The sequence below is a fragment of the Thermobia domestica genome, chromosome 3, assembly GCF_964235325.1.
Source record: "Thermobia domestica chromosome 3, izTheDome1.hap1.1, whole genome shotgun sequence".
Lineage (NCBI taxonomy): Eukaryota > Metazoa > Arthropoda > Insecta > Zygentoma > Lepismatidae > Thermobia > Thermobia domestica.
In genome coordinates this window covers 159,017,667-159,042,563 of record NC_137456.1, presented here as the reverse complement: position 1 = coordinate 159,042,563, position 24,897 = coordinate 159,017,667, and the positions used below count along the sequence as shown (strand labels likewise).

Sequence of the window (24,897 nt, the reverse complement as noted above, 5' to 3'; positions counted from 1 at the left end):
AACTTAACTTCGTGAACTTGGAATTTTTGCAACTTCGAAACTATTCTTTGTCCATCAGAGTAGATGACCTATAAACTCTTTTATTCTCACCTTCGCTAAGCTCGCGGACGACTTCTTTCTCTCTGTACTGAAGCAACATTTTCCTGACATCTACCGGATATATCGTGAACTATGTGCTCAGGGGAAATATCAAATGATACAATATGTATTTGTGATACAGCTCACGTCCTGAACAATAATACTAGCCATAATTTATTTTGTAATAATATGATATAATATGCATTGTAAGGTTAAAGACAGTTCTAATCTATAACAGGCAAAATGAAAATATTACAAAAGCATTTCTTATTAATAATAATGTATGAAATATTTAATTTCGTGTCTGAAAATTTTCTTTCGTTTAAATTATTATTATTATTATTATTATTATTATTATTATTATTATTATTATTATTATTATTATTATTATTATTATTATTATTATTATTATTATTTGCTATCACGTTGTCTGAGATTTCAATGATCTTCCCAATTATTGAAATCTTCAATCATTTAAAATTACAAACTAAGATTAATAGTAATTAAAAAGCGCTCATTTTCAATGTTTTGCTTTTAAAATTAATTAATCAAAGTTTAAGATTAGTTTTTAGCAGTGAAGCTAAATGAACTCCTTTAAAATGAGAGCTGAAACACTACCTAGGTCTGTATCAAGGTAAGTATTTCCACCGGGAACCGAAACAGAAGCACACATACAGGAACTTTTCGATCACAAACAGTCACTCTCTGATTAATGTAGAGAACAACAATTATTAAATAGTTATACTCTTTCTTGCAGCTGAACCCAAGCTTCGTAGTTGTCAATCGCTGTAGTGGTTCCTGTCACTCAAAACAATCCTGTTTCCCAACTGAGGAAGAAATAGTTGAGTTACCTGTAAGTATTTGGAATTTAATATTAGACTTAATTGTTAGATTTATTTTAAACCATGCTATACCTGAGAATGAGAAGTCTTATAGAAGGATTGTGTACGCTCATCTATCCGTCCGTCTATCGGCAGATATCAGAACAAAAATGATAAGAAATACCGAGAAACGGATGATTTGGCATATATTCACTGTCCCAAAACTACGTTTTCTCTCCTCTGTTAACTCTCTATTCAAACCGAAGTGGTACAGATAGACGATTTCTGGTTTTAACATTGACCAAAGATTGTTGAGAAATAGCAAGAAATGGATTTTTTGATACGGATTCAACATCCTAAAAATAAGTTTCATCTTATTTCTTCTTCTCTACTGAAATTGGAACTAGGTAAAACTAGAACCTCTTCCAATATCATTATTAGTTTTTTATATACTAGTAATAATTCTAAGAGGTAGCGAGAAACAATTTTCGATATAGATTGGGCATCCTAAGAGCAGCTTCCATCTTCTAGAGCAGCCGAAAATAATGGACCTACTGAGGGACGTATGTACGTTGTTTTCGAGGGAGGTCCAAAATATTCAATTTTTTTTTTATAGTACTGCTACTATTATCACTGTAATAATAATAATAATAATAATAATAATAATAATAATAATAATAATAATAATAATAATAACACTGTTCAACAGCGAAAATGCTTCAGAGATAAAACTAACCAATTCTTACTAATTTTAGGGTGCTGATAACGAATATGAAATTAGTTTTTGAAGATTGGTTCGGGTTTCAAAGAAATATGTTATCACCCGATGTGCTCTGCTGGGCAAATTAAGGGTTCGTGGCAACAGGAGCTGTCTACTTATTTCAATAAACTTCCATTCTTTGACGGTTAGTTTCATTGCTATCCTCAGGGACATACGCAGGGGTGGGTCCTGCTTGTCTTGACACCCCGACTTGTTTGTAAATTTAGTCTAATTTCAGGTGCAATTTTACAAATTTTAATATAATTTAACTTAAAATTGTATTTTGACCCCCGAAAAGCTTACGGCCCCTCCCGAAATAAATTCCTGCGTAGTCTCTGTCTATCCATATTGCTCGCACTTCATCGCTAACATAGAAATATCAACCACTTCACGGTTTAGTTTGTATTGAAGAGTTTGCCAGAGAAAACATGTTGTGTAACTTTCTTTTGTAGTTACAATTTGCCATCTCGGACGTAGTGGTGGTGAGATATTGGCTGGGTGGGTGGGTGCTATTATTATTATTATTATTATTATTATTATTATTAATATTATTATTATTATTATTATTTATCGTTTTATGACTATACTAAGCAGAAACATTCGCGTAAATGTGTTTGCAGTGCAGAGCAAATTGTTGTTTTTAACGAAGTGAAGCGAAAAGTGGAATTTTGTTCCTATCATAAAGAATGCCTATCACTTGTACTTTGGCTGTAAAGTGGGAGATGTGGACAAGAAGTGAGCACTGCATATATGTTGTAATACTTGTTCTACAAATTTGCGGGACTGGCTACACGGAAAAAGGACATGCGTGCCATTTGCAGTTCCATGATATGGAGGGAACCGACAGACCATACTTCAAACTGCTATTTTTGCATAGTTCTTCCAATGAAAGATTTATCAAAAAAAAGTGGACTGCTACTTATTCAAATATTCCTTGAAATGTTCGTCACTGTGCCACACTCTGAAGAACTAAAGGTTTCACAACTTCCCGTACCTTAATCCAGAGTTTCACCCGATGAAGAGCAAAAGGCGAACAATGTCGACCCACATTGTCAAATTCTGCTGCAGATTCATCGTCTTCCACCGATCCTAACTTCACAAAACCAAAATAGCGTTATTTATTCACCATATGATACTCAACCTGAATTAAATTATCTGGGGTTGTCAAAAAGTGGCGCAGAACTGCTGGCATCCAAACTCGAGAAGTGGGAAGCTTATTCTGAAGATCTAAAAGTGTTCGTGTTTTGAACACGTCAGAATTCCTAAACAGTATTTTCAGTGGAAAGTGACATATTACGTTGTAACAATATAGGCCTAACTGGTCTTATGAGTAAACTTAACATAGACGATAATTTCGATGAATGGCGGCTATTCATAGACGCATCAAAACATTCTTCAAATATATTCTGCGTAAACTTCCACAAATTGTTGAAACTAAAATCAGGTAAGAACCCTTATTGGCACTCAAATTCGGTAACTCCTCAATGATCCTTAATTTGATGCACTGTTAGAAAATGAGGAGAGGGTTGCATGAGATTCTTTCCGAAAAGTTGTGACGAATGTTTTGGGAAACGAGTGGTCTCAGAACTATAAGGAAGTAGAGGTGCACCTAATACCTTCTACCAAGCAATAGGATGTAATGTATCACTAAAAATACATATGTTGAGGTACATTTCGCCAGCCCCCCCCCCCCCACCTTGGAATTTCGAAACAAAACCTATGCCAATCGTTTGTGCTACGTTTGTGCTGGAATGTACCGCAAAAATTTTCGTTTGTACCATTTCCGGTACAAAGTTATAAAAGTTTTAAAGTGGGGGCTGGGGAAACGGCAGCTCCCACCTTGGAATTTCGAAACAAAACCTTCGCCAACCGTTTGTGCTACGTTTGTGCCAGAATGTGTCGCAAAACGTTTCGTTTGTACCACTTCCGGTACAAAGTTAAGATTTTTAAAGTGGGAGTCTGGGGAAACGGCAGCCCCCACCATGGAATTTCGAAACAAAACTTATGCCAATCGTTTTTTTTTTCTTTTTTTTGCTACGTTTGTACCGGAATATACCGCAAGTAGGAGCTGTGGAAACGGCAGCCCCGCACCTACGAATTTCGAAATAAAACCTATGCTAACCGTTTGTACTACTTTTGAACCGGAATGTACAGCAAAAATTTTCGTTTGTACCATACGAGATTTTCAAACTAGGGGGATGCCGTTTTCACAGCCCCTTCCCCTCGGAATTTCGAAACAAAACCTATGACAACCGTTTGTTCAACGTTTGTACCATAATGTACCGCAAAAATTTTCGTTTGTACCAGTTCCGGTACAAAAGTATACGAGTTTAAAAGTGGGGGCTGTAAAAACGGAACCCCCTTTTAATTTCCAAAATTTAGATTCTCTCAATCGTTTTAGTATGTTTCTAACGGAAAGTATAACAAAAATTTCGATTGTACCACTTTCGTTAAAAAGATGTAGTAGTTTTAACTAGGGGTCTGCCGTTTCCACAGCCCGCCATCTTGAAATTTTGAAACAAAACCTATGACAATCGTTTGTACTACGTTTGTGCTGGAATGTACCGCAAAAAATTTCGTTTTTACCACTTCCGGTACAAATATATAAAAGTTTTAATCTATGGGGCTCCCGTCTCCACAGGCTACCGCCATTGAATTTCGAAATAAAAGGTATGTCAATCATTTTTCTACTTTTGTAGCGGAATGCACCGCAAGAATTTTCGTTTGTACTACTTCCGGTACAAAGATATAAAAGTTTTAAAATATGAGACTGCAGTCTCCACAGCTCCCCACTTTAAAACTTCTATATCTTTTTAACGGAAGCGGTACAAACGAAACCTCTTGCGGTACATCCCGGTAGAAATGATTCAGATACTTTTCATTTCGAAATTGAAACGCGGAAGGCTGTCGCTTCCACAGCCCCCACATGAAAACTCTTATAACTTTGTACCGGAAGTGGTACAAACGAAAATTTTTGCGACACATTCCGGCACAAACGATTGGCATAGATTTTGTTTCGAAATTCCAAAGTGGGGGCTGGCGTTTCCCCAGGACCCGCACTTTAAAACTCTTATAACTTTGTATCCGAAGTGGTACAAACGAAAATTTTTGCGGTACATTCCAGCTCAAACGTAGCACAAACGATTGGCATAGGTTTTGTTTCGAAACTCCAAGCTAGGGTGGCTGGCGAAATGTACCTCATATGTTGCACTCCCACATAGATTTTTTTTCCCGGAAAATTGGGAAGCAGTCATTGATGAATATGGGAAACATTTCTACCAAGTTATATCTATGATAGAGAAACGACATCAGGGCTACTGGAGCAACTCTTCTCTTGCCAATTGTTGTTGGACGGAAAATTCCCAATTTTACCCCAATTTCCCCTTTTCTCGCACAACACACACACACATTATCATGATACCATTTGAAAGCCTGTTTTATTCTGAAGAGAACGACATATAAGTCATGATACTCAGATAAATAATACTGTTCGGATTTATTTGATTTTATAGTTATCTCACTTTTTCCTATATGAAATTTGGTATTGTCTAGCAGAACTGAGAAATATTTTTTCCGCCACAACTATTGTAGGTATTACAATGAAACTTGGCACATGTATTACATATAAATTACAGTAGTTTTAAAGGTATACTATATTTGGGTGCCTTTAGTCGGGGCCGTACCAGGGGGTGTTACATTTGAAAAAAGGGATTTTCGGGAGGGAAATTCCCAAGTTTACCTTAAATTTCCCTCTTCTTATATATCATATACACATGCGCATAGTACCAGTTGCAAGCGAGGTTTATTCTGAAGTGAATGACATATGAACCAAGATAATCGGATGAACAGAATTGAAGCAATAGCTACTTAAGTGAAAGACCAAATAGAAAATTCAAGAATCTAAGTGTCAACACTACATAACACACATTTCTATCGATTACACTTAAACTCGAATCAATTCATCATTTTTATTTTTATTTTTGTATTCAGCATCCTCATTTGCATAAGAAAATGTACTTTTCTTTTCTGAAGCATAAAGAAAGTTAAAATTTGTTGTCCAGTGTATTTGCGAAGCTTCCCAAAAAAAAAAAAAAGTATACTGAAACCTCTATTCGCAGGTCTATGATAACGATCTTTGGATTATATATATATATATATATATATATATATATATATATATATATTCGTTCACCTATTGTATTTTTTAATATAATGTACGGAAAATTAACCTTCTGCACGTGAAGATACACGGTAATGCTTATATAAAAATAAAGGTAGACTTTCTGTAGTAGAAACCTTTAATAACATTCATAAAATATAGGGGATAACGATTTAAGTAAGAATATAGTTATAGTTCGAATTCTTCCTAACAGAAAACTCAATAAGATATGCTAATTTAATGTTAAATATATCCTAAAATTTAGAATGTTATGTGTAAAAGATTTTTTAAATTATTATGAACAAAGAGTATGGAAGAAATTCCATTAAAATTGTCCTACAATAGAGAAACCGTGTTAGACTTGGAGTTAATGGACGCAGTGAAAGAGTTAAAAAGGTCCAGATGCCCTGAGCACAGTGATGATGTCAGAAATTCATCCCAGGACCTAAGGCCCTAGAAATTGAGTCCCGAAATTTTGGGCTGGTTCCTTCTATTTGCCTGTTCAACATGGAGTTCTTGGACGCGGGTGATGGCGTTAGAAAGGTACGATCCGCTTTGCACAGCGGTGATATCAGAAATGAAACCCGAGGCCCTAAAAAGTGGGGTCTCGAAGTTTTAGATTTGGGTCAATTGTATTTACATATTACCGTAAACATGGAATTGTTGGAGAAGAGTGGTGGCATTGGAAAGGTTCGGGTCATCTGAGCACAGCCGTTATCAATCTTATATCTTAGAAAATTTTATTTTCGAGGTTACTTCAGCTTTGTTTGAGTATTTTACCAAAAATCAATGTCTGTGTAGATATAAATTAAATTTGAAATTTTGTGTCTATACTTCTAGGTTAAGGACGTCAAAACATGTGGATATGTTACCGTTGTACAACATACGGCATGCCACTGTAACTGTACTGAAATGGCTTCAAATTGTAACGAAAACCAGGTAAGAAAATTCGTTTTACGGCCTGCTAGCTTCGAAATTATACGTTTCAGTGCATATTACCAGCAAGTTGCGAACTACATTGTTTGGTTACCAGTAGTAAGTGGCGTCACTATTAGAAGAAATCAAATAATAATAGATACAATCTTGTACTTAAACCCCTTCCGTTCCAGGTGTCATTTTCCTATGTGCCGTTTTCACTTACTGTTAAAAGTCTATCTAGACTATATGGGGTATTGTTATTGCGAAATCGATGGCATTCACTTACTAATTTTAAAAAAATGAATTGTGGAGCATTTGGACTGAAAAAGGGAAATTTTGATGTTCTGATGGGATTTTATGCTATTTCACATTGGCAAAACTAACCGGAGATCAAAGACAAAGTTTCTTTTTTTTTTCAGTCTCGAAATACGATATCAAAGTTAAGAATTGTTTATCGTCAAAAGAAACACATGGGTTCCTTAGGCTTTCCATCTACTGAGACAAAATATTTTTTTCCTTTTCTGTCAATAAGTTGCTGCCAGTAAGGAGAAATAGTAGAATTAACTCGTGCCTTGTATCCACTACAAAATTTCATCATCTCCAGGATTAACACGACCCTTAATAAAGGATACGTTTTCATGGCATCCCCATAGATGTCACAGGTATTTTGCAACGGAGTATTTTATGACATTAACATGAATATACCAAGAACGCAAGGGATTAAGAATGTACATTTTCATGTACAGTACATAAATCGATAAATAAATATATTCTTGGATATAAAAACTATCAACTGCGTCAGATTTAGCTACAAAGAACATACCTTTTAATGTTATTTTTTTTTTTAAAGTAGTTTTTTCTCGATGTTCTGGAACACTACTTATGAGAATTTACCTTCGATTTTGTCACTTTGTTCGCCTCGATATGGTCTATCCATTGATATGTCTTATCTTTGAACAACATTATAGTTTTAAAAAGATTAATGTTAAAGACTCGATCATACTTTTGGAATAAAACTCATTAGCCATACTCTACGGTATAGTCTTGTTAGTGTAATAATTTTAAGATTGATTAGTGTATACTTGATTATCAGTTTCATATTAATAAACGGTGTAGTTATAGCACAATATCAGTTCTTAGATTTACAAAAAGTTCGTTTTTCTCGATTTTTCAAAAGCTATGAGAACTTATACGAGGGTTAGTCGAAAAGTTAGTTGCACTGCTCCAGAAAATAAAACAGGATAGAAAATTTTACAATGAATTCATTTGTATCGCGATGTTCCATTCACCAACGTAATCATCTCCGTTATTTAAGCATTTGTCGATTCGTGGTACAAGTTTTTCTATGCCTTCTGCAAAGAAATCCCGTCCAATGACCGATAGCTATTCTTGGGCTGCAGCTTTCACCTCGTCATGCGAGTGGTATCGTCGCTTTGCAAGTTCGTCTGTCATGGGACCAAACCATGGAAGTCACACGGTGAAAGGTCTGGGCTATAAGGAGGGCGATCTCACACTTCCCACCTCAGCATCGTCAATATATGTACGTCCGTTCTCATACATGTTGCACCACTTCACGATAGCTTGACGTGACATTGCATTTTCACCATACACTTCATGCAACTGGCGATAAAATTCAGTGCAGTTACACCTTTACGCCCGAAAAAAAAAAAGTATCACTGCATGCATTCTTATTTTGAATGCCACTTCCAGCTGTCGAGACATGTTTACAACTGATTATCAGAATACCTCCACTTGCCTCGTAAAAGCCTCTACGTCACACAGTACAGCTATATGTCTGCAGTGTTGCCACACAATTTCATTAAAATAGTCTTTGACGAAAAATATTTATGAAGGAGTGCAACTAACTTTCCGATTGACCCACGTATGGACCATCAGTTCAGTGTAATTTATGTGTTAAGTTCCAGTTTTTGTTCCGTTAAACGCTAACAATATTGTTGAATTTTTATAGAACGCTTAGCAAATCTTAGTTGACTTTTGATTTTGAAATAGTTTTACACTATATATCAATTTTATATTTTGAAGATGTTCATGAGTTCTTAAGAAATGAATTTGTCCAATATTTTGAGAGTGATAAACACAGTTAAGTCGTGAAAGCTTCATGAGAAAGGACCGATATAGTTATCAACATTTAACTCAGGATAATCTACTAAATATAAGTCAGGTAGCTCATAACTCTAAACTATATGATTGGAGGCAAAGATGAATATTTCCTTTAATTTAATATGGAATATGGTTAATTAAATTACGCATCTAACAAACCTTATTAAAATATATTATATTTGTTGATATTGTATAGTAAATATGAAAATGTTGGATAATTTTCACGCGAGGTTTGGATAATTTACTTCTGTACGTTGTAAATTATACATCTTAGACTTTATCGGCCTTATGCAGAGTCGTTCTGACGCGTGATTAGTGCCACACTAAAGAGTTCGACTAACATATGTTTCCTCAAATAGGCAGGCCTTTAGTATGACACTAATCACACATCAAAACGACTCTGCAGAAGGTCCTATAAGTTGTAAATTCCTTAGTAATGTATACTGTATTTCATATTTAGCAAACCAGATTTATTTAGAAAAAATCCTTGGATGTTTCAGAAATACGACATGGGAAGCTGCATGTGTATATGTACAAACATGGAGGATAAGATAAATTGCGATTATAGTGGAAAAAGATGGATCCAAGAGGAATGCAAATGTGTCCAGTAAGAAAAATATTACTCAGTTTTAATAGTAGACAATGGTAGACATAAGGTCTATTTGGTTCTTTTGGTTCTTATTACTAATATTAGAGAGAGGTGAAATCACCTATATTCAGAAATATTGCTCATTTGAAAGTAGGTCATTAAAGGTGAATCAATTACCAAGTACATTAAAGCTAAAGGCTCTCTTGTGTCTGAATGGTTCGTGTTTACCAACTTTGATGCGGAATATTCGATTTCGATTCCCGGTGGAATACATTCAGTTAAAATTCTACATTAAGTTACGCCTTATTTAGATTTTGTGGTTAAAAGTAACACTCAGCTGCAAAACATGTAACCATCTAATCAAAGTAAAGTAATGAGAAACGTCTGTTTGTCTTACAAAGTGTACTTTCTTATCTAGAATCCTTTTAACAAATGTTTTCAATCCTTCAAAAACATAGAAAATTGATATATTTTAAATCTTTGCCATCTTTTTCTGTTGCTTTTCTTTCAACCTGATGGTGAATCCTTTTCTTTCAAGCTTCAGAAAATCGACTTAAAATATTGCTTTTGCAAAGCTCTGGTTTCTGTTAAGCTCCAAGCGGAAAAATAATGGCAGAAAGTTTCGGAAAGTGTTGCTATTTTCACTGCAAGCTTCTCATTTTAGATAGTGTATATTTACGACGATGGGGGAGTGCACGTGCAATGGTGCACCCACTAAATCCAGCCCTGGGCGTAGCCATAAATATTCATTGCTAGGGGATATATCACAAGTATAATAATAACAATAATAATAATAATAATAATAATAATAATAATAATAATAATAGTAAATAATCTCCTCAAAATTATGTTTCGTAGAGTATATGTTCACTTCTTTCATTGACTCGTGCTTCTTGATCTAAACATGTCTCTTACAAATTCGTGTTCTAAATGCGAGATCAGATATTGCGACTCCCCACTCGTAATCCGGGAACCTCACCCCGGTTTCCAATTCAATACAATTATAATGTGGTATATTCAATACTCTTTCTTTTAGCTTCTGTTAGCTTTACATGAATTGATGAACACTAAAATCTATAAAAATGAATTGAAACTGTGTTTAATTTCAATTTAAAAAGAAAAATCCTTCCTCTTCCCTACCTAAGTTGTATGGGGCAATCCAAGTGAAATCAACCAATGATGGTTGCTGACAAAATTTAGTTTTTTATTCATTATTTGCCTAAGTTTGTACCACATTTAACCCTTAAGAGATCTTGGGTTTTTGGGTTATTTTTTACACTTTCAGTCAAGCAGCTACTGCATCGTCACTATTTATCCTAACATCATGGTTCATACCTCATTCTCTTCAGAATGGAGCTGGCTTTCAGATGATACCATTTGCATGCTCATACCATATACCAGGAGCGAGAAAAATAATGTCAAAGGGAAAATTTCGGAGGGAAAAATTTTTTCTCGCACTTTGGGCCCCTCTGGAGCGGCCCTGTGTGAACGTAGCTAAAAAAAAATCTGATAAATAGTACTTGGTATACTGAATGTGTGTGCTAAATTTCAAGTTTCTATCTTGAATAACAAGGGCGGGAGAAATTTTATCAGGAATTCCCACCATGCCCCAAATTACCGTAAAAGACCATGATCTCAGGTAAAAAATTTCCTGAGACATCCCTAATTACCCTAGGGTCATGTTTCGCCCATCATTCTCTTCAGAATAGAACTGCCTTTCAGGCGGTATAACTCGCGTGTCTCCATCATGTATCTAAGGCGGGAAAATGATGAAAAACGGGATTTTTTGGGTCTAAATATCCTTTTTTCAACTTTTAGCCCCCCTGGACTCCCCTGTTTTAACGCAGAGATCTGAAAAAAATCTGGTAAATACTACTCGGTGGACTGAATGTTTATGCACAATTCCAATTTTCCAGGTGCAAAAGTAAGCCCGCCAAAAAAAAAAAAAATATATATATATATATATATATATATATACCGACAATGTCCCATATTCCCGTATACAGAGGGCAATTTTTAAACATTCCCTGAGACATCCCTAATCACCCTAGGGTCATGTTTCGCCCATCATTCTCTTCAGAATAAAACTGCCTTCCAGGCGGTACCATTCACTTGTCCGCATCATGTATCTAAGGCGGGAAAATCCCGTAAAACGGATTTTTTGGTAAAAATTTCCCTTTTTCAATGTTTAGCCCCTCTGTACCCCCCTGTTTTAACGCAGAAATCTGAAAAAAATCTGGTAAATACTACTCGGTGGACTGAATGTTTGTGCACAATTTCAATCTTCTAGGTGCAAAAATAAGCCCGCAAAAAATAATACCGAAAATCAGTGGCGGCGTAAGGCAAACTGGGGCCCGGGGCCAGTGAAGTAGGTTGGGGCTCCTTTTCAAACAATCGTAATTTATACACTTCTATTTTTATATTCATTTACATAACCATTCCTTCTGTTTGCTCCTCCCCCTTTCCCGTTGGTGTGTGTGTTTAGATCATTATATTCTGGGATATATTAAACAAATAGGGCTGACATTCAGCATCCCTGTCTATTTTTTAAATACTTAGAAGCGCCTTCAGTCTGGTATCTACAAATAAAACTAGGCCACGATTATCATTGCATATTGTTTTCTTTTTTATTCATTTTTAAACAAAGGACACGATAGAAAAAGGGTTAGGGATACAAGTGTAACGGAAACAACAACCCACAACAGAAACGTAACAATCAAGAATCCAGAATTTATCCTACACCTTTACTATCGTAGTATCAACGTGGACTGTAATTAGATAGAATAGTGGAAGTAATGCTCCTAATAATATAGTTGGAGACAAAACGTAACAATGAGCTGATATTGCAAAAATTGTAAATAACAATATAACCGGTGCTATTTTTAAATGTAAGCTCTATGTTTTCTAGAATATTTTTGTTCGGTTCTCGCCTTTGGCGTTTCTCCTGCGCAATTTCTCACATGGTTAAGTTTATTCATAGTTTCTTACCGTCTGAATTTACGTTAGATGGGTTTTATTTGATTAGATTTTTCTTCCTACAATTAGCCCAATTCACTTTAACATTCGGTTTCTCTCCAGTATGATCTATTTAGTCTCGCTGCTTTTGCTGAAATGTCAATGAATAGTTAACACTGCGTTGGTCGCGCCATCCACCTTTACATGAGTGGTCGCGCGTTCTACTATCGTAGAACATCAGTATTTTTCTATATTGATATGACTTTTAGCGATATTCGGTCTTCTGTATGTTAGTTATAGTATTATACACGTTTTAAAATATTTTAAAATTATTTTACTTTATTAATACAAGAACATTGACAGAAATAAACATTAGGTATATCGTATTTAATATATAACAATGTTGAACTGAAAATCGAACAAGTGTTACGGTATAAGTGTTCATATAACAGCATAAATCTTTTTCTATTATACATCGTACAGGTAGAATGATTTGATGCACTCTATTTGAATGACTGCCTACTCCAAGCAATCGTCAAACACACTTTTCTGCTGGTCTGCGCACGCCCATGTCTGGCATTTTCCAAAGGTTTTTACTTGTTGAATTGTTGCGAGAATGGCCACAAAAGAAGCATTTTCCAAACCCAGAATCTCCGTCTTGTGGTAATGGAACACCTTCACTGAAGCCAAACAGAAGTCTTCCTCTGCGTCGAAGCTCGTTTGGCAAGGGTTCCACGGCTAAACGTTAGTTTATTGCTGATTTTATCAACCTAGTTCAAAACTTAGATCATGGAGGAAATGATTTCGTGTGACGTTCTCATTATTCTTATTTGCTCTAAGTATATTAAGAGCATTAACCAGCTTACGTTTTTTCATCAAAAGATGCCTTGTGGGCCAAGTCTATGAAAAGCTGGTACTATATTCAAATTGCGAGTTCGTGAGTTTCTTGGCATTATGGGATCTACATACCAGCGAGAAGGTTCTACTTTCTTCTCTCTACCGATATAAAACGCACATGATCGAGAGAAGGTAGTGCAGCAAGATCCATGACTTCAACACTGGCTTGTACTGGTATGTTTTCTTCTTCTTCTTCTTCCGGTATATTGCCTCTTACATCTTCATTATCACTGCACTCAACTTTTTCTTCATCAAAATCTTCTTCGAGCTCCTACATGTCTTCAATCTCAAATGCACTTCCACAGTCACTTTCTGCCTCTTCCAACTAAAGACGCACTTACTCTCTGTCATGCACTGACATTTAATATATTACAAACACGTATTCCACAAAAATAACGTGAAAATGTAAAACGAAATAAATCACTAATACGAAACAAACTAGTACGTCAATAGTCGCGCGATCTACAATAGTAGAACACTTATGAAATCATGGAACAAATCTGAGCAGGTGCAAGAACAAGCGCTGAAAATTGACTCGAATGTACAGAAGGTTTTCGGAGAAAGGTACATAACCGCTTAAGATCGAGCGTGTTGCCAATTGCACAGGATTCTAAAAATAAAACACCTGTTCTACAATAGTAGAACGCGCGACCACTGCAGTGTTAAACACTAGAATATTTCTCTCCTGCTTGTCTTTTCTTACTATTGTTTCCAGATTTCACACTTGTTTTATGATTATATTATTTTGTATTTAATAATTCAGTCATGTTTATATTCTGTCACTTATGACTATTTCCATTATCATTTACTAACATACTTAGTATTAGAATATATTATAACAAAAAATCCTGAATATATTGAATAATTGGGGATATTATAGAATAAATATGCGAGCACAGAATTCTACTACGGGTTATACCATCCTACTTTTCATTACCACCTATCACCAGTCAATTGATAAATCTTGACAGTTTTTTTTATTATTTTCACGTTTCAGATCAATCTTTACGTGATTTTGCAGCACATACCATCGGTGAATAGATCTAGAGGAGAATACCAACAAACGTTCCATTGCTTCCAACAAAGTCACCACCAGAACGTTAACGTGCGCAGCATGTAAGCCACAAGGTTCAATGAATTATTGTTACAAGGAACGAAAATGGCCAATGGACTTATATTCCGTATCAAAGTTTGAACTCCTGAATATTGCCCGGCCATTGTAGCCTGATTATCACACGACTGGCCTCTGGAATCTTAATACCAAGCCTATCACATTGAAGTTTCTTCAGTATTTCAGCAGAAATACTCTCAGCAGTCTTTCCTTCGACAGAGATGAAATCAATAAATGCTTCCCGAACTTAAACAGATTCACGTTGTGTGTCAACAAATCGAATGATCTGTGACAAGTGTTCTATATGAGAACAATCAAGAGTTGAATTAAATATAATGCTGAAGCATTTTGATTATTTGAACACTTGTTTTCTTATTGAACATTTCCTTCACTCTAAATTTGTGGGCTGAAATGTAAATTCATACGCGAAAAAACAAGAGCAGAAATGGGGAAACCAGCTATAAGCAAAAGGGTCTCGCTCGCTGAAAATTCGACTTGTAAAGAACAAAACAATAAAGACAGAAGGAAAACAAGTGAATCAGCGACTATACCGTCTGCACCAAAGAGAATTTAATTAGGAATAGAATGCTAGTACCCTAATAAAGCATTATATACGTTGATCCCTTCTTTCTACCCTTCTCTTAAACTGATATATGAATAAATAAATAAATAAATAAATAAATAAATAAACAGTGATAGTTTAGGAAGCAGGCTAGCAGACGGGTCCCCATTACTTGCATCATAAGACCTTAGAATGTAAATAACACAATATATTTTGACTTTCATTATATTTTAATCTACACTCAGCTTTTCCTTTAAATTTCTCTGAGGTCATTTAACAGAGTGAAACTTTTATTTTATTCATATTTTAATCCACACACATTTTTCCTTTAAATTTCTTTGTCGCCCCAAGAGAGTAAAACTTTTATTCTATTTATTTTTCACCTACATTCAACTTTTTAAAAAATCTTGGGGGCCCCAAGAAAGTGACATGTCTGTTTTATTTTTTCGCCTGCATTCAGCCTTTTCCTTTAAATTTCTTTGGGATCCTCCAAGATAATGAAACTTTTATTTTATTTATTTTTAATCTACATTCAGCATTTTCTTTAAATTTCTTTCGGGTCCCCAAGAGAGTGAGGCCCGAAGCTTATAGTTTGTTTAGCTTATACGGAAATCCAGCACTGATTAGCTTTATTAGACAGATATTTCTGTTGTTTCATCCGTTATTTGGTGTAATATTGATTGACAATTAATTGCGTTTACATTTAGGGAAGGTGTGGATTATAAACCTTGACGGCCCTTGTACGGCTCATGGTAACAAGGTTTCCTCAGTAATTATTTTTTACCTACCGTCGGGGGCCCCCACAAAGCAGGGCCCTGGCGGGGGCACCGTTCGCCCCGCCCTTACGCCGCCACTGCCGAAAATGTGCAAAATTCCCCTATACAGAAGTATATTTTGATAAAAATTCCCTGACACTTCCCTAATTACCCTAGGGCCATGTGTCGCACATCATTCTCTTCAGAATAGAACTGCCTTTCAGGCGGTACCATTCACTTGTCTCCATCATGTATCTAAGGCGAGAAAATGAGGAAAAACGGGATTTTGGGGTAAAAATATCCCTTTTTCAACTTTTTGACCCTCTGGATCCCCCCTGTTTTAACGTAGAAATCTGAAAATAGAATCAAGTAAGTACTACTCGGTGGACTGCATGTTTGTGCAAAATTTCAATCTTCTATGTGCAAAAATAAGCCCGCCAAAAATACTTTACATAACCCCCTCAAAAAGTATTACACGAAAATACAAATTTTAGATTTATGACGTCATCACCTCTTATGTCTCGACGCAGGAAGGTCTGAAACCATACGTAATGTCTTCTACAATGCCTCTGGACTTGAAAAAAAAAAAACGGACGAAAAAGTTCAAGTAGAAGAGAAATAACGCAATGTACCATGAAAAACGCATATGGTACAAATTGTACCAAAAGTTCCCCAAAGGGTTAAGGGGTTGGAAACGGGTATTCATTTATTTTTTAGCTGCGCAGGTTTTATCGTAGCGGCCATTTTGTATAGGCGTCTGAGCACATTTTGAACTTTTTAGTGCATTCCGTTAAAGTCTGCAACTTTTTAGGTTTTAAAGATAATGAGCTTGCTACCTACCGTCTCCCTTGGGTACTGGCTTCCAGAGTATTCCCTAAAGAAACAATTGATAACAATTCAGGTCAGAGCTCGTGTCCTGTCCAAGCGCAAATTGACAGTAGTAAGATAAAACAAGCGATTTGACATGACTAGCCTCAGTGGTTCGGAAACTTAGGTCTAATCATACTTACTTTTGTGCACATACTTGCATAAATACGACTGGCAAGCTGATGATCCATAAGTATTCGCACACACACAAATAAAAAAGAGAATATTACCTAGGATGAATTCCTATGTATTGAATAGATATGTATATGTACGAAGCAAACGATAAGATATTAACAACACAAAATTTTCACTTAATATAGCGTGAATGTTTGAGCGAATGAAATTGCGCACACACTTGAGAACTATAAAACACTTAATATTACGAAAATATATATGTTTATATATATATAGTAAATGAAGACACTGAAAATATAGCCCTTTCGTTATATTTGTGATCACTATCACTAAATCAGTATTCACATTGAAATTGGGCTTTCACTGCGACATGGGGATAATGAGTGTGGGGATTGGAGGGAACACTAACTTCCGACGAGGCTGCGCAACTTCAAAGATGATGCACTTATAAAGACTTTTCAATTGATGCAGTAACTATAATTTCACCAAATACTTAATACTTTTTCGCAGCCGTCCCATGTTAACATATAAGTAAGTTTGTCTGCAGGAGACTTACGTTCCTCCTTCACTCAATACTAGACGCCAACTCCTCGCTTCTGCCAACACTTGGGAAAATCCCGGATATCGTGTCTCCGGTTGGCAGTGTATTTTAAAATTTAATAAGAGAAACACAAAAGTTTGTATATCTCTCCATGGTACAAATATAGTGGTGGTAGATTGAATAGCTCTGGCAACATGTGTTTTAGTTTCGTGGGGGCTGATGGATGAAGATTCAGTCCATGACTGATGGATTTTCTACCTCATAGTTCGATACAAAGCAGTTTAGTAAAAAAAGAATGCACATTGGCAATTGTGTGGCTTAACCATTCCGTCTGCGACTCATGCAGGCTGAGTGCAGTTCTCACGATAGCTGAGATAACGAAACGTTAATGCGTGGGAATGCAACGTCCAAGGCGCACTTGTTTACACTGTAACAACTTCGTGTCTAAAAAGATTTCCAAGCTTTAATAATTATTGTTATGAAGAATATATACAAAATAGTCTCAGTAGCGAAAACCATTAGTTGGTAACTTCACTCAGGAAGACGGTCGCCACAAACAAACCTACGCGCCTAAAAAATAAATGAATACCTGTTTTCAAGTCCCTAAATGTGGTACAATCTTAGATAAAAAAAAAATTCAAAAATAAATAAATTTTGTCAGCAACCTTTGACCTGGAAATTGGTCGATTTCATTTGAATTGACCCTACTTTCAATATCAGTGCCAAACTCTGTACACAAATTAGTCAACTATTTAACTCACTAGTGTTTTAACAGCAGCAGTATAGGCAGAAAAGGAATAACAGCCGACTTTTATTTTTGTAAAATATGTGATTCATAAATTATGCACACTTTACCTATTTAACATTACTTTCGCGTGATTTTGACTTTTGCTACAAACTTTATATTCATTTCAATTGCGTTTCATGATATTAATTCTCAGTGAAGAAAAACCTTATAACTCAGAAACTGCTTGAGTCTCAGCGATGTAATTTTACCCACTTGTTACTGAAGAACTATAATTTGTTTTGTGCAAATTTGGGATTTTTCACTTATGTCCTTCCTGAGATATTTGATTATGAAATTCTCGGATCTAAAAATTGTTTAGAACGTTGTCTATTATCTAGTCTTTATGTAGACAAAGAATTGAAGCTGAGTCTCATTTATTTCGTTTCAAAATGTACATTCCAAAATTGCAATTTCTAGATTTCCAACCTCAATGTTCAGAGCTTCTTTCCTCGACTTTCTTAAGGACGTCTCAATGTCTACAGAACACAGAATATTGTCCATTCCATTATCTTTCATATGGTTTTGATTTGAACTCTATATCTTTAAAACCTAAAAAGTTACAGCGTTTCACGGAATCCTCTGAAAAGTGCAAAATACGCTCAGGAGTCTATACAAAATGGCCACCACAAACAAACATGCCCGACTAAAAGAAATGAATACCCATTTTCAAGTCCCTAAATGTGGTACAATCTTATATTTAAAAAAATCAAAAATAAATAAATTTTGTCAGCAACCTTTGACCTGGAAATTGGGCGATTTTATTTGGATTGACCCGTATTCTAATGTATTCACATCTTCCAAACATTTGAAAGTGAATGTTATAAATTAACTCTACTTGAGACAGAGAGAGTATTGCAGTTCCATGACTTAGGAAACCTGTTCCAAAAGTGTATAAAAATTCATTGGATTGGGTTACAATTCCCAGCATCCACCTTTCAATACGCCACTGCATACACTGGATGAAACTCTTTCCGTCTTAACCAAATTTGGTATGCATGTAGACCTTAAATAGCTTAGTAATCATGTGAAAATATTCTGGTGTTGTTGTCTATGGATTCTGGGTTAAGTACACTCATGTCCAAAATTATTGTCGCATGTCTACAAATATGTTATTGTAGCAATATAATTTGATAAGGAATTTGCCCAGTATTTCTTATAATGATAATATGTGTATAATCGACAAAGACATGTATGTGGCAAATTTCATGTCAAAAGAACAGAAAATAAGAACAGTAAAATGAAAATAAAACTTTCTTGTCCATTTAGCAACATTTTGTTTTACTCGTTCTAATTTTCGTATTTATAATTATTTTCCTGTGAAATTTACCACAAATATTAATTTCTCGATTATACACACGGTATCGGTATTAAAAGTATCCTGCAATATCATTATCAAATTATATTCCTTCAAGAAGACAGTTACAGATATCAAACAATCATTTTGGGCATGAGTGTACCATCAAAGTTTGGATTTATACTAGGGATGATTCCATACCGGAATCAAGTACCTGGGGAAAACCTATATATCGTCTGAAACCTATATATCGCTCCTGCCATGAAAAGTACCAAACCGTTTTCAAATCACGGACAAACCCGCAACCTGACCTTATAAGGGGCCCGTTTCTTGGTATATGTAACCTGTCTATGCCATATTCCACAGAAGTAAAAATGAATGGTACTATGCGTCACGCGTAAGTGTTTGAGCTCGTCATGTTATTTTTTGGCTCATTGCTAGAACCTGACTAGGACAAGGGTTTTATAATATCACTTTGCACGCAGATGTACCCATTTGGTCAGTGTTGTCAACGAATTGTAAATACAATGTGGCAGATGATGTCTGTACCAGTGGATGTATATCCATGAAACGTGGCATGAACATCATTCGTCGCTACAGAAAATATACTGTGGACATATTCCTCTCACAAGTATCCCAGTTTGTCAGTGTTGCCAACCAATTGTAGAAATGAGAAGGTGTAAAACAAGTTTCGTCCGATGAAACGTTTATACACCAAACTTGGCAGAAATATCACACGACACTATAGCAAAAAGACGTTGAATCTCACAGTCTCCCAACCATTTTAGATTGTCAGTGTTGCCAACCAACTTTAAACACTACAATATTGCAAATGGCGTGCGTACCATTGAACGATGTGACAGAAGCAGTATTGGACAATTGAAAATACACTGTGAGTCTCCCTGTCTTACAAACACCCCAATTTGGCAGTGCTGCCAACCAATGCGAACATTCAAGGTTTTCGCAGGAAGTCTACAGCATTTGCGGACATAATTAGACTGTAACACGGTTCAAACCGCCGTATGTTTGCTGTTGTGTCGAATGACGTTTATGCCAAGTTCTCTATGCATGCATTGGGCAGGCAACCTTTTGAGAAAATGTATTTTAGAATGGTTCGAAACATTGACAACATGGGTGCTTCTGAGTTCATACTAACATACTACAAACCTAGTATCATCTGCCACATTATATTTACAATTCGTTGGCAACACTGACCAAATGGGTACGTCTGGGTGCAAAGTGATATCAAACCCTTGCCCGAGTTACTTTCTAGCAATGAGTCAAAAAGAAACATGATGGGCTCACGCGCTTACGCGTGATGCATCATAACATTCATTTTTTACTTCCGTGGAATATGGCATACACAGGGTCATTTACACCCACGAAACGGGCCCCTTATAAGGTCAGGTTGCGGGTTTGCCCGTGATTTGAAAACGGTTTCGTACGTTTCATGGCAGGAGCTTTCAGACGATATATAGGTTTTCCCCAGGTACTTGATCCCGGCATGGAATCATCCCTAGTTAGTGAAATTTTCGTACCAAATTTCTCTAATTGCTATTTTAAACATAAAAATTTGATACAAATCTGTTATTAAATGTTAAGATGAGATATAATAAAGTAAATGATCAAACTGTTCATTAACTATGTTATAAATGCAGTACATACCTATAATAAAGATTTATTTTTAAAACGTCAATAAAGGAAAATATCTTTCCGTAATACGGTAACGTCTTACTTAAATCTTAGTTTTCTTGTGCTCCTTTTGAAGTCCAAATGGCTAATGCAACTTTTTGTATGTCTAATCTCAGATTCAAACTATGGCGAGGAAGCAAAGTTTAATCTGAATAATGATTAAATCTATTTGTGACAAATAGGCCCTGCTTCATGCAACATCAGCGCTAAGAGCAGATATTAAATCCAATCAAATCTTTATTCTTTACAAACAGAATATTGTTATATATAAAGGTAACCAAGAAAGTTCTGTCGCTTTCTGAGGAGGACTTTGTTCCATTAGCCCTCACACCATGAGTTGAATGCGAATGGAAATAAGATGAAGGTCAGTTGTTGGTGTGAGTATATATAACATATACCTGGTTGTGGCAGTTCATAAGAGCGTGTATGCTGTACGAGTTCAAACTGGGATCAAACGCCCTTGCAGATGGGCGAAAGATATGCCAGGCCTTTGGTAAGGGTGTCGTGACTACGTGTACAGTCTAGCCGCGCACGCATCATGTGCTGGAAGACCAACACATGTACAAAATGAAGATCTTCAGGAAGCAATTGAAGCGAATAATGGCTAGATATGTGAGGAACTGGGACTACAATTTAATGTGAGTGGAGAAACTACTCGACAGCTCCTCTATCAACTTGGAAAGCACTACAAGTTGGACAATGGGTTCCACATGATTGAATTCCGGGCCAGAAGGCAATGTAAGTAAACACCTGTTTCTTTGCTGTCTCGTCTGAGGAAAGAGCCATTTCTGGGCAGGGTGTTGACATGTGATGAGAAGTGGGTCCTGTGCGAAGCTTCACGGTGCCGTCATCATTGGTTAGAATCCCACGAACCGGTTCCTAAACAGCCGAAATCAGCACTGCTGTGTGTTTGGTGAACTGCTCGCGGCATCTTGCATCGGAAACTGCTACTAGCTGGTCAGAACATCAATACAACTGTGTACTGTCAGCAGTTGAGCCGTGTTCAAGAAAATCTCAAAACTCTGGAGCCAGCACTTTTGAAGGTGTCCTCCTGTTACAGGACAGCGCTAAGAACCACGTAGCTAGGATGACCCGGGACATCATTCTACGCTTTCGATGAGAAACAGTATTTCATCTGCCATTCTCCCCGGGCATTGCACCGTCCGAGTAGCACCTGTTCTAATCCTTAGAGGATGCCACTTCAAATCCCTAGTAGAGGTCCAAATGCACTTAATATCTTCGCTTCACAGCCCACCAAGTTCTCCTGCGATGGAATCCTTGGCCTCCCAGAGCGTTAGCACGAGGTCGTCCATGCTGATGGGGATTATTTTTGATCCTCCAGGTATATTTAGGTGACATATCGATGTTCGAAGGTGGTGGTTGAAAAAGCGACAGAGCTTTCTTGGTTATCTTTACAGTATGTAATTCGTTTTCTGTATATACGAATATTTTTAACGAGTTGTAATTTACTGTATTATAATCCAATGAACGAGGAATAGGACCACGGAAAACAGAAACCAAATTGTTGGCTGTCGGACGTTAGTTCAAAGTTCAACATGAGTTTTCTCTACGTTTTCTCCGAGATTTTCATTCCATCAATTCTTTGATAATTATATATTTTCGTTTATCATACGTCTCTTTTACCTTGTAAGACATCACCGTGGGACGTAAAATTGACAAATTTCATTTTATGTGTCCGAATATACGTTACGCAAACTAAATATTATTGTTTCCAAATTAAAAGCAAATTCTTACTTGTTTGTACTCAGTAGCTTTTAAGCAGTTTAACATAGCATCTTCAGTTACTATGTTACGGAAATTAAACGTTGTTCCAATAAGTTTTGTTTCTAGCTGTGTCTTTAGTTATACATATTATATGTTACTATATTTCATTCTGTTTCTAAGCGTAAATAATTTTCTTTTTGTAGGGAGGAGTACTAAATGCCATGTTTGACAAATATCGAAGACAACTGTTAGAAACTAGTCGTTTTTGGAATCATTATCGTATTAACTGAAGATAATGGAAATCTGTGTGTAAATTATACGCTTAGTGTGCAAGTTGTTTTCTATCGAACATTACTAATAGTAAATAAGTCTGTTACTGTGCAAAATGTATTTTCCCAAAACTTAAAACTTGTATAATATATTAATAATAAAGTAACAAAAATTAAAAGAGAATATTTTTCATTTCTGAAGAAAGTAATACTGAGCTAGAGATTGTTATCAATATAATGGGAAAAATAAACAGAATTCAACTTTTTACCTAATTAATATAAGCCATTGGATATATAAGCCATAAATGGTTTCCAGAGAACGTTTCTTACAATTTCTCATGGAGTGCAGCACTCAGTTCTGTCAGCTGAATGCAAAGATGGGTGTCTCATTTGGACTTTTAAGCTCTGGACCAGAAGACGTTTTAGTTCATCTCATTTTCACGGAACTTCATCTCAGCAACTCTAGCAATGCAAATTGGCGTATTATCATCTTCAAAAATTCCATTTTTGCCCGAAATCAACATATGAACCATATAATATGTTTTGTCACCCTAAATGTATACATAACCACTGGCATATGTCCCGTGAACATAATCATGAAATATTAAGAAATTGCTGCTCACAACATCCCAGGGCCAGCGCCGTTCTGTGAAGAGATATTTCGTATTATAAACTTCTTTGCCCATCTGCCTTAAATAAACACGCCACATTCTTGTAAACGAAGGGGAAGAGAAACGACCAAATCATATTATGAGTTTTCAACCTTTGGTAACCCATTTTGCATGTTCTCGATGCCATTTTCTTTACGTTAAACTGTTGTTGGCAGTAATCAACAGTTTGCAAATTGCCATTTTACCATGGATGTTTAGCTGTAATGGATGTAGTCTAACTGTAATTGTCGTAATGGACTTTATCATTTTCTGAGTTCCGTAGTAAATTTTGTCACATTCGCTCTTTAGTCCTTGATGACAATTCTTCAATTCCGGCAAGTCAAGTTTCTCTTCTGCCCAGTCTTATTTTCGTCGATGCTATTTTGCCATGATCTATGCAAAACGTCATTATCTCGATACAACTAACAGACGGGCTACCATATACTAACAACAACTACCCGCACGCGCACAATATGGTTTCTTTGAACACAGAGAGAACTTTCACTTTTTTCACCACCATCTGCCAGCTCCAACTGACAACCTCCCTTTTACTCTTCCTAATGTACTTTAGTCAATAATTTAATGACTACTAACAATAGCCAGGTGTATCACATCCACCATCAATGTTCCACCTCACACATTTTATGTTGCAAACTACAAGTGTTTCCATTATTTTGATGATCATTTGTATATGTTATTGCTTTCCATTGTTCCTATTGACAAACAAATTATGTACAGGGTTAGCCTAAATGATTCATGGGGTTTCAAAGCACTGTTTATTTACAAGTATACGACGTACAAACACGGGTGATACATGAAGAGACAGATACACTCACCAAGTTTAAAAGCCCACCTCGTTGCTCGAGGCAGGTCTGTGACAGTATTCAACAAGATGGCGGCAATCCAGGAGAAAAGTTTTTTATTGTGTTAGAATATGCGAAGTTTTAGTCCGTTACAAGCATTCAGTGTACATTCTTACCTAAATACGCAAAAGCTGCACCTGGTCACCAGAGCATTTTGCGTTGGTTTCGCCAGTTTCGTGATATTGGTTGTCTGTGTAAAGAGAAAAGCATGAAGCGACCACGTGTCTCAGAGGAAATCGTGGAGCGCGTGAGACATAGCTTTGTGCGCAGCACACAAAAATCAACCGTTCGTCAGATCTCACACCATGTGATTTCTTTCTGTGGGTTATGTTAAGGACAAAGTTTATG

The 24,897-nt window shown here is 36.2% G+C and overlaps 1 protein-coding gene across 1 annotated transcript in view; it reads left to right on the top strand.

Moving 5' to 3' along the window:
* LOC145682007 (uncharacterized) overlaps positions 1-23,194 on the top strand; it is a 149,997-nt gene extending 126,803 nt beyond the window's left edge. The window contains exons 4-7 of the mRNA XM_081753610.1: positions 836-931; positions 6,659-6,757; positions 9,358-9,464; positions 22,971-23,194. Coding sequence (XP_081609736.1) covers positions 836-931; positions 6,659-6,757; positions 9,358-9,464; positions 22,971-22,983 — 315 coding nt within the window. The 3' untranslated portion in view covers positions 22,984-23,194. The remainder of the gene's footprint in view (positions 1-835; positions 932-6,658; positions 6,758-9,357; positions 9,465-22,970) is intronic.
* Positions 23,195-24,897: the final 1,703 nt, after the last annotated feature.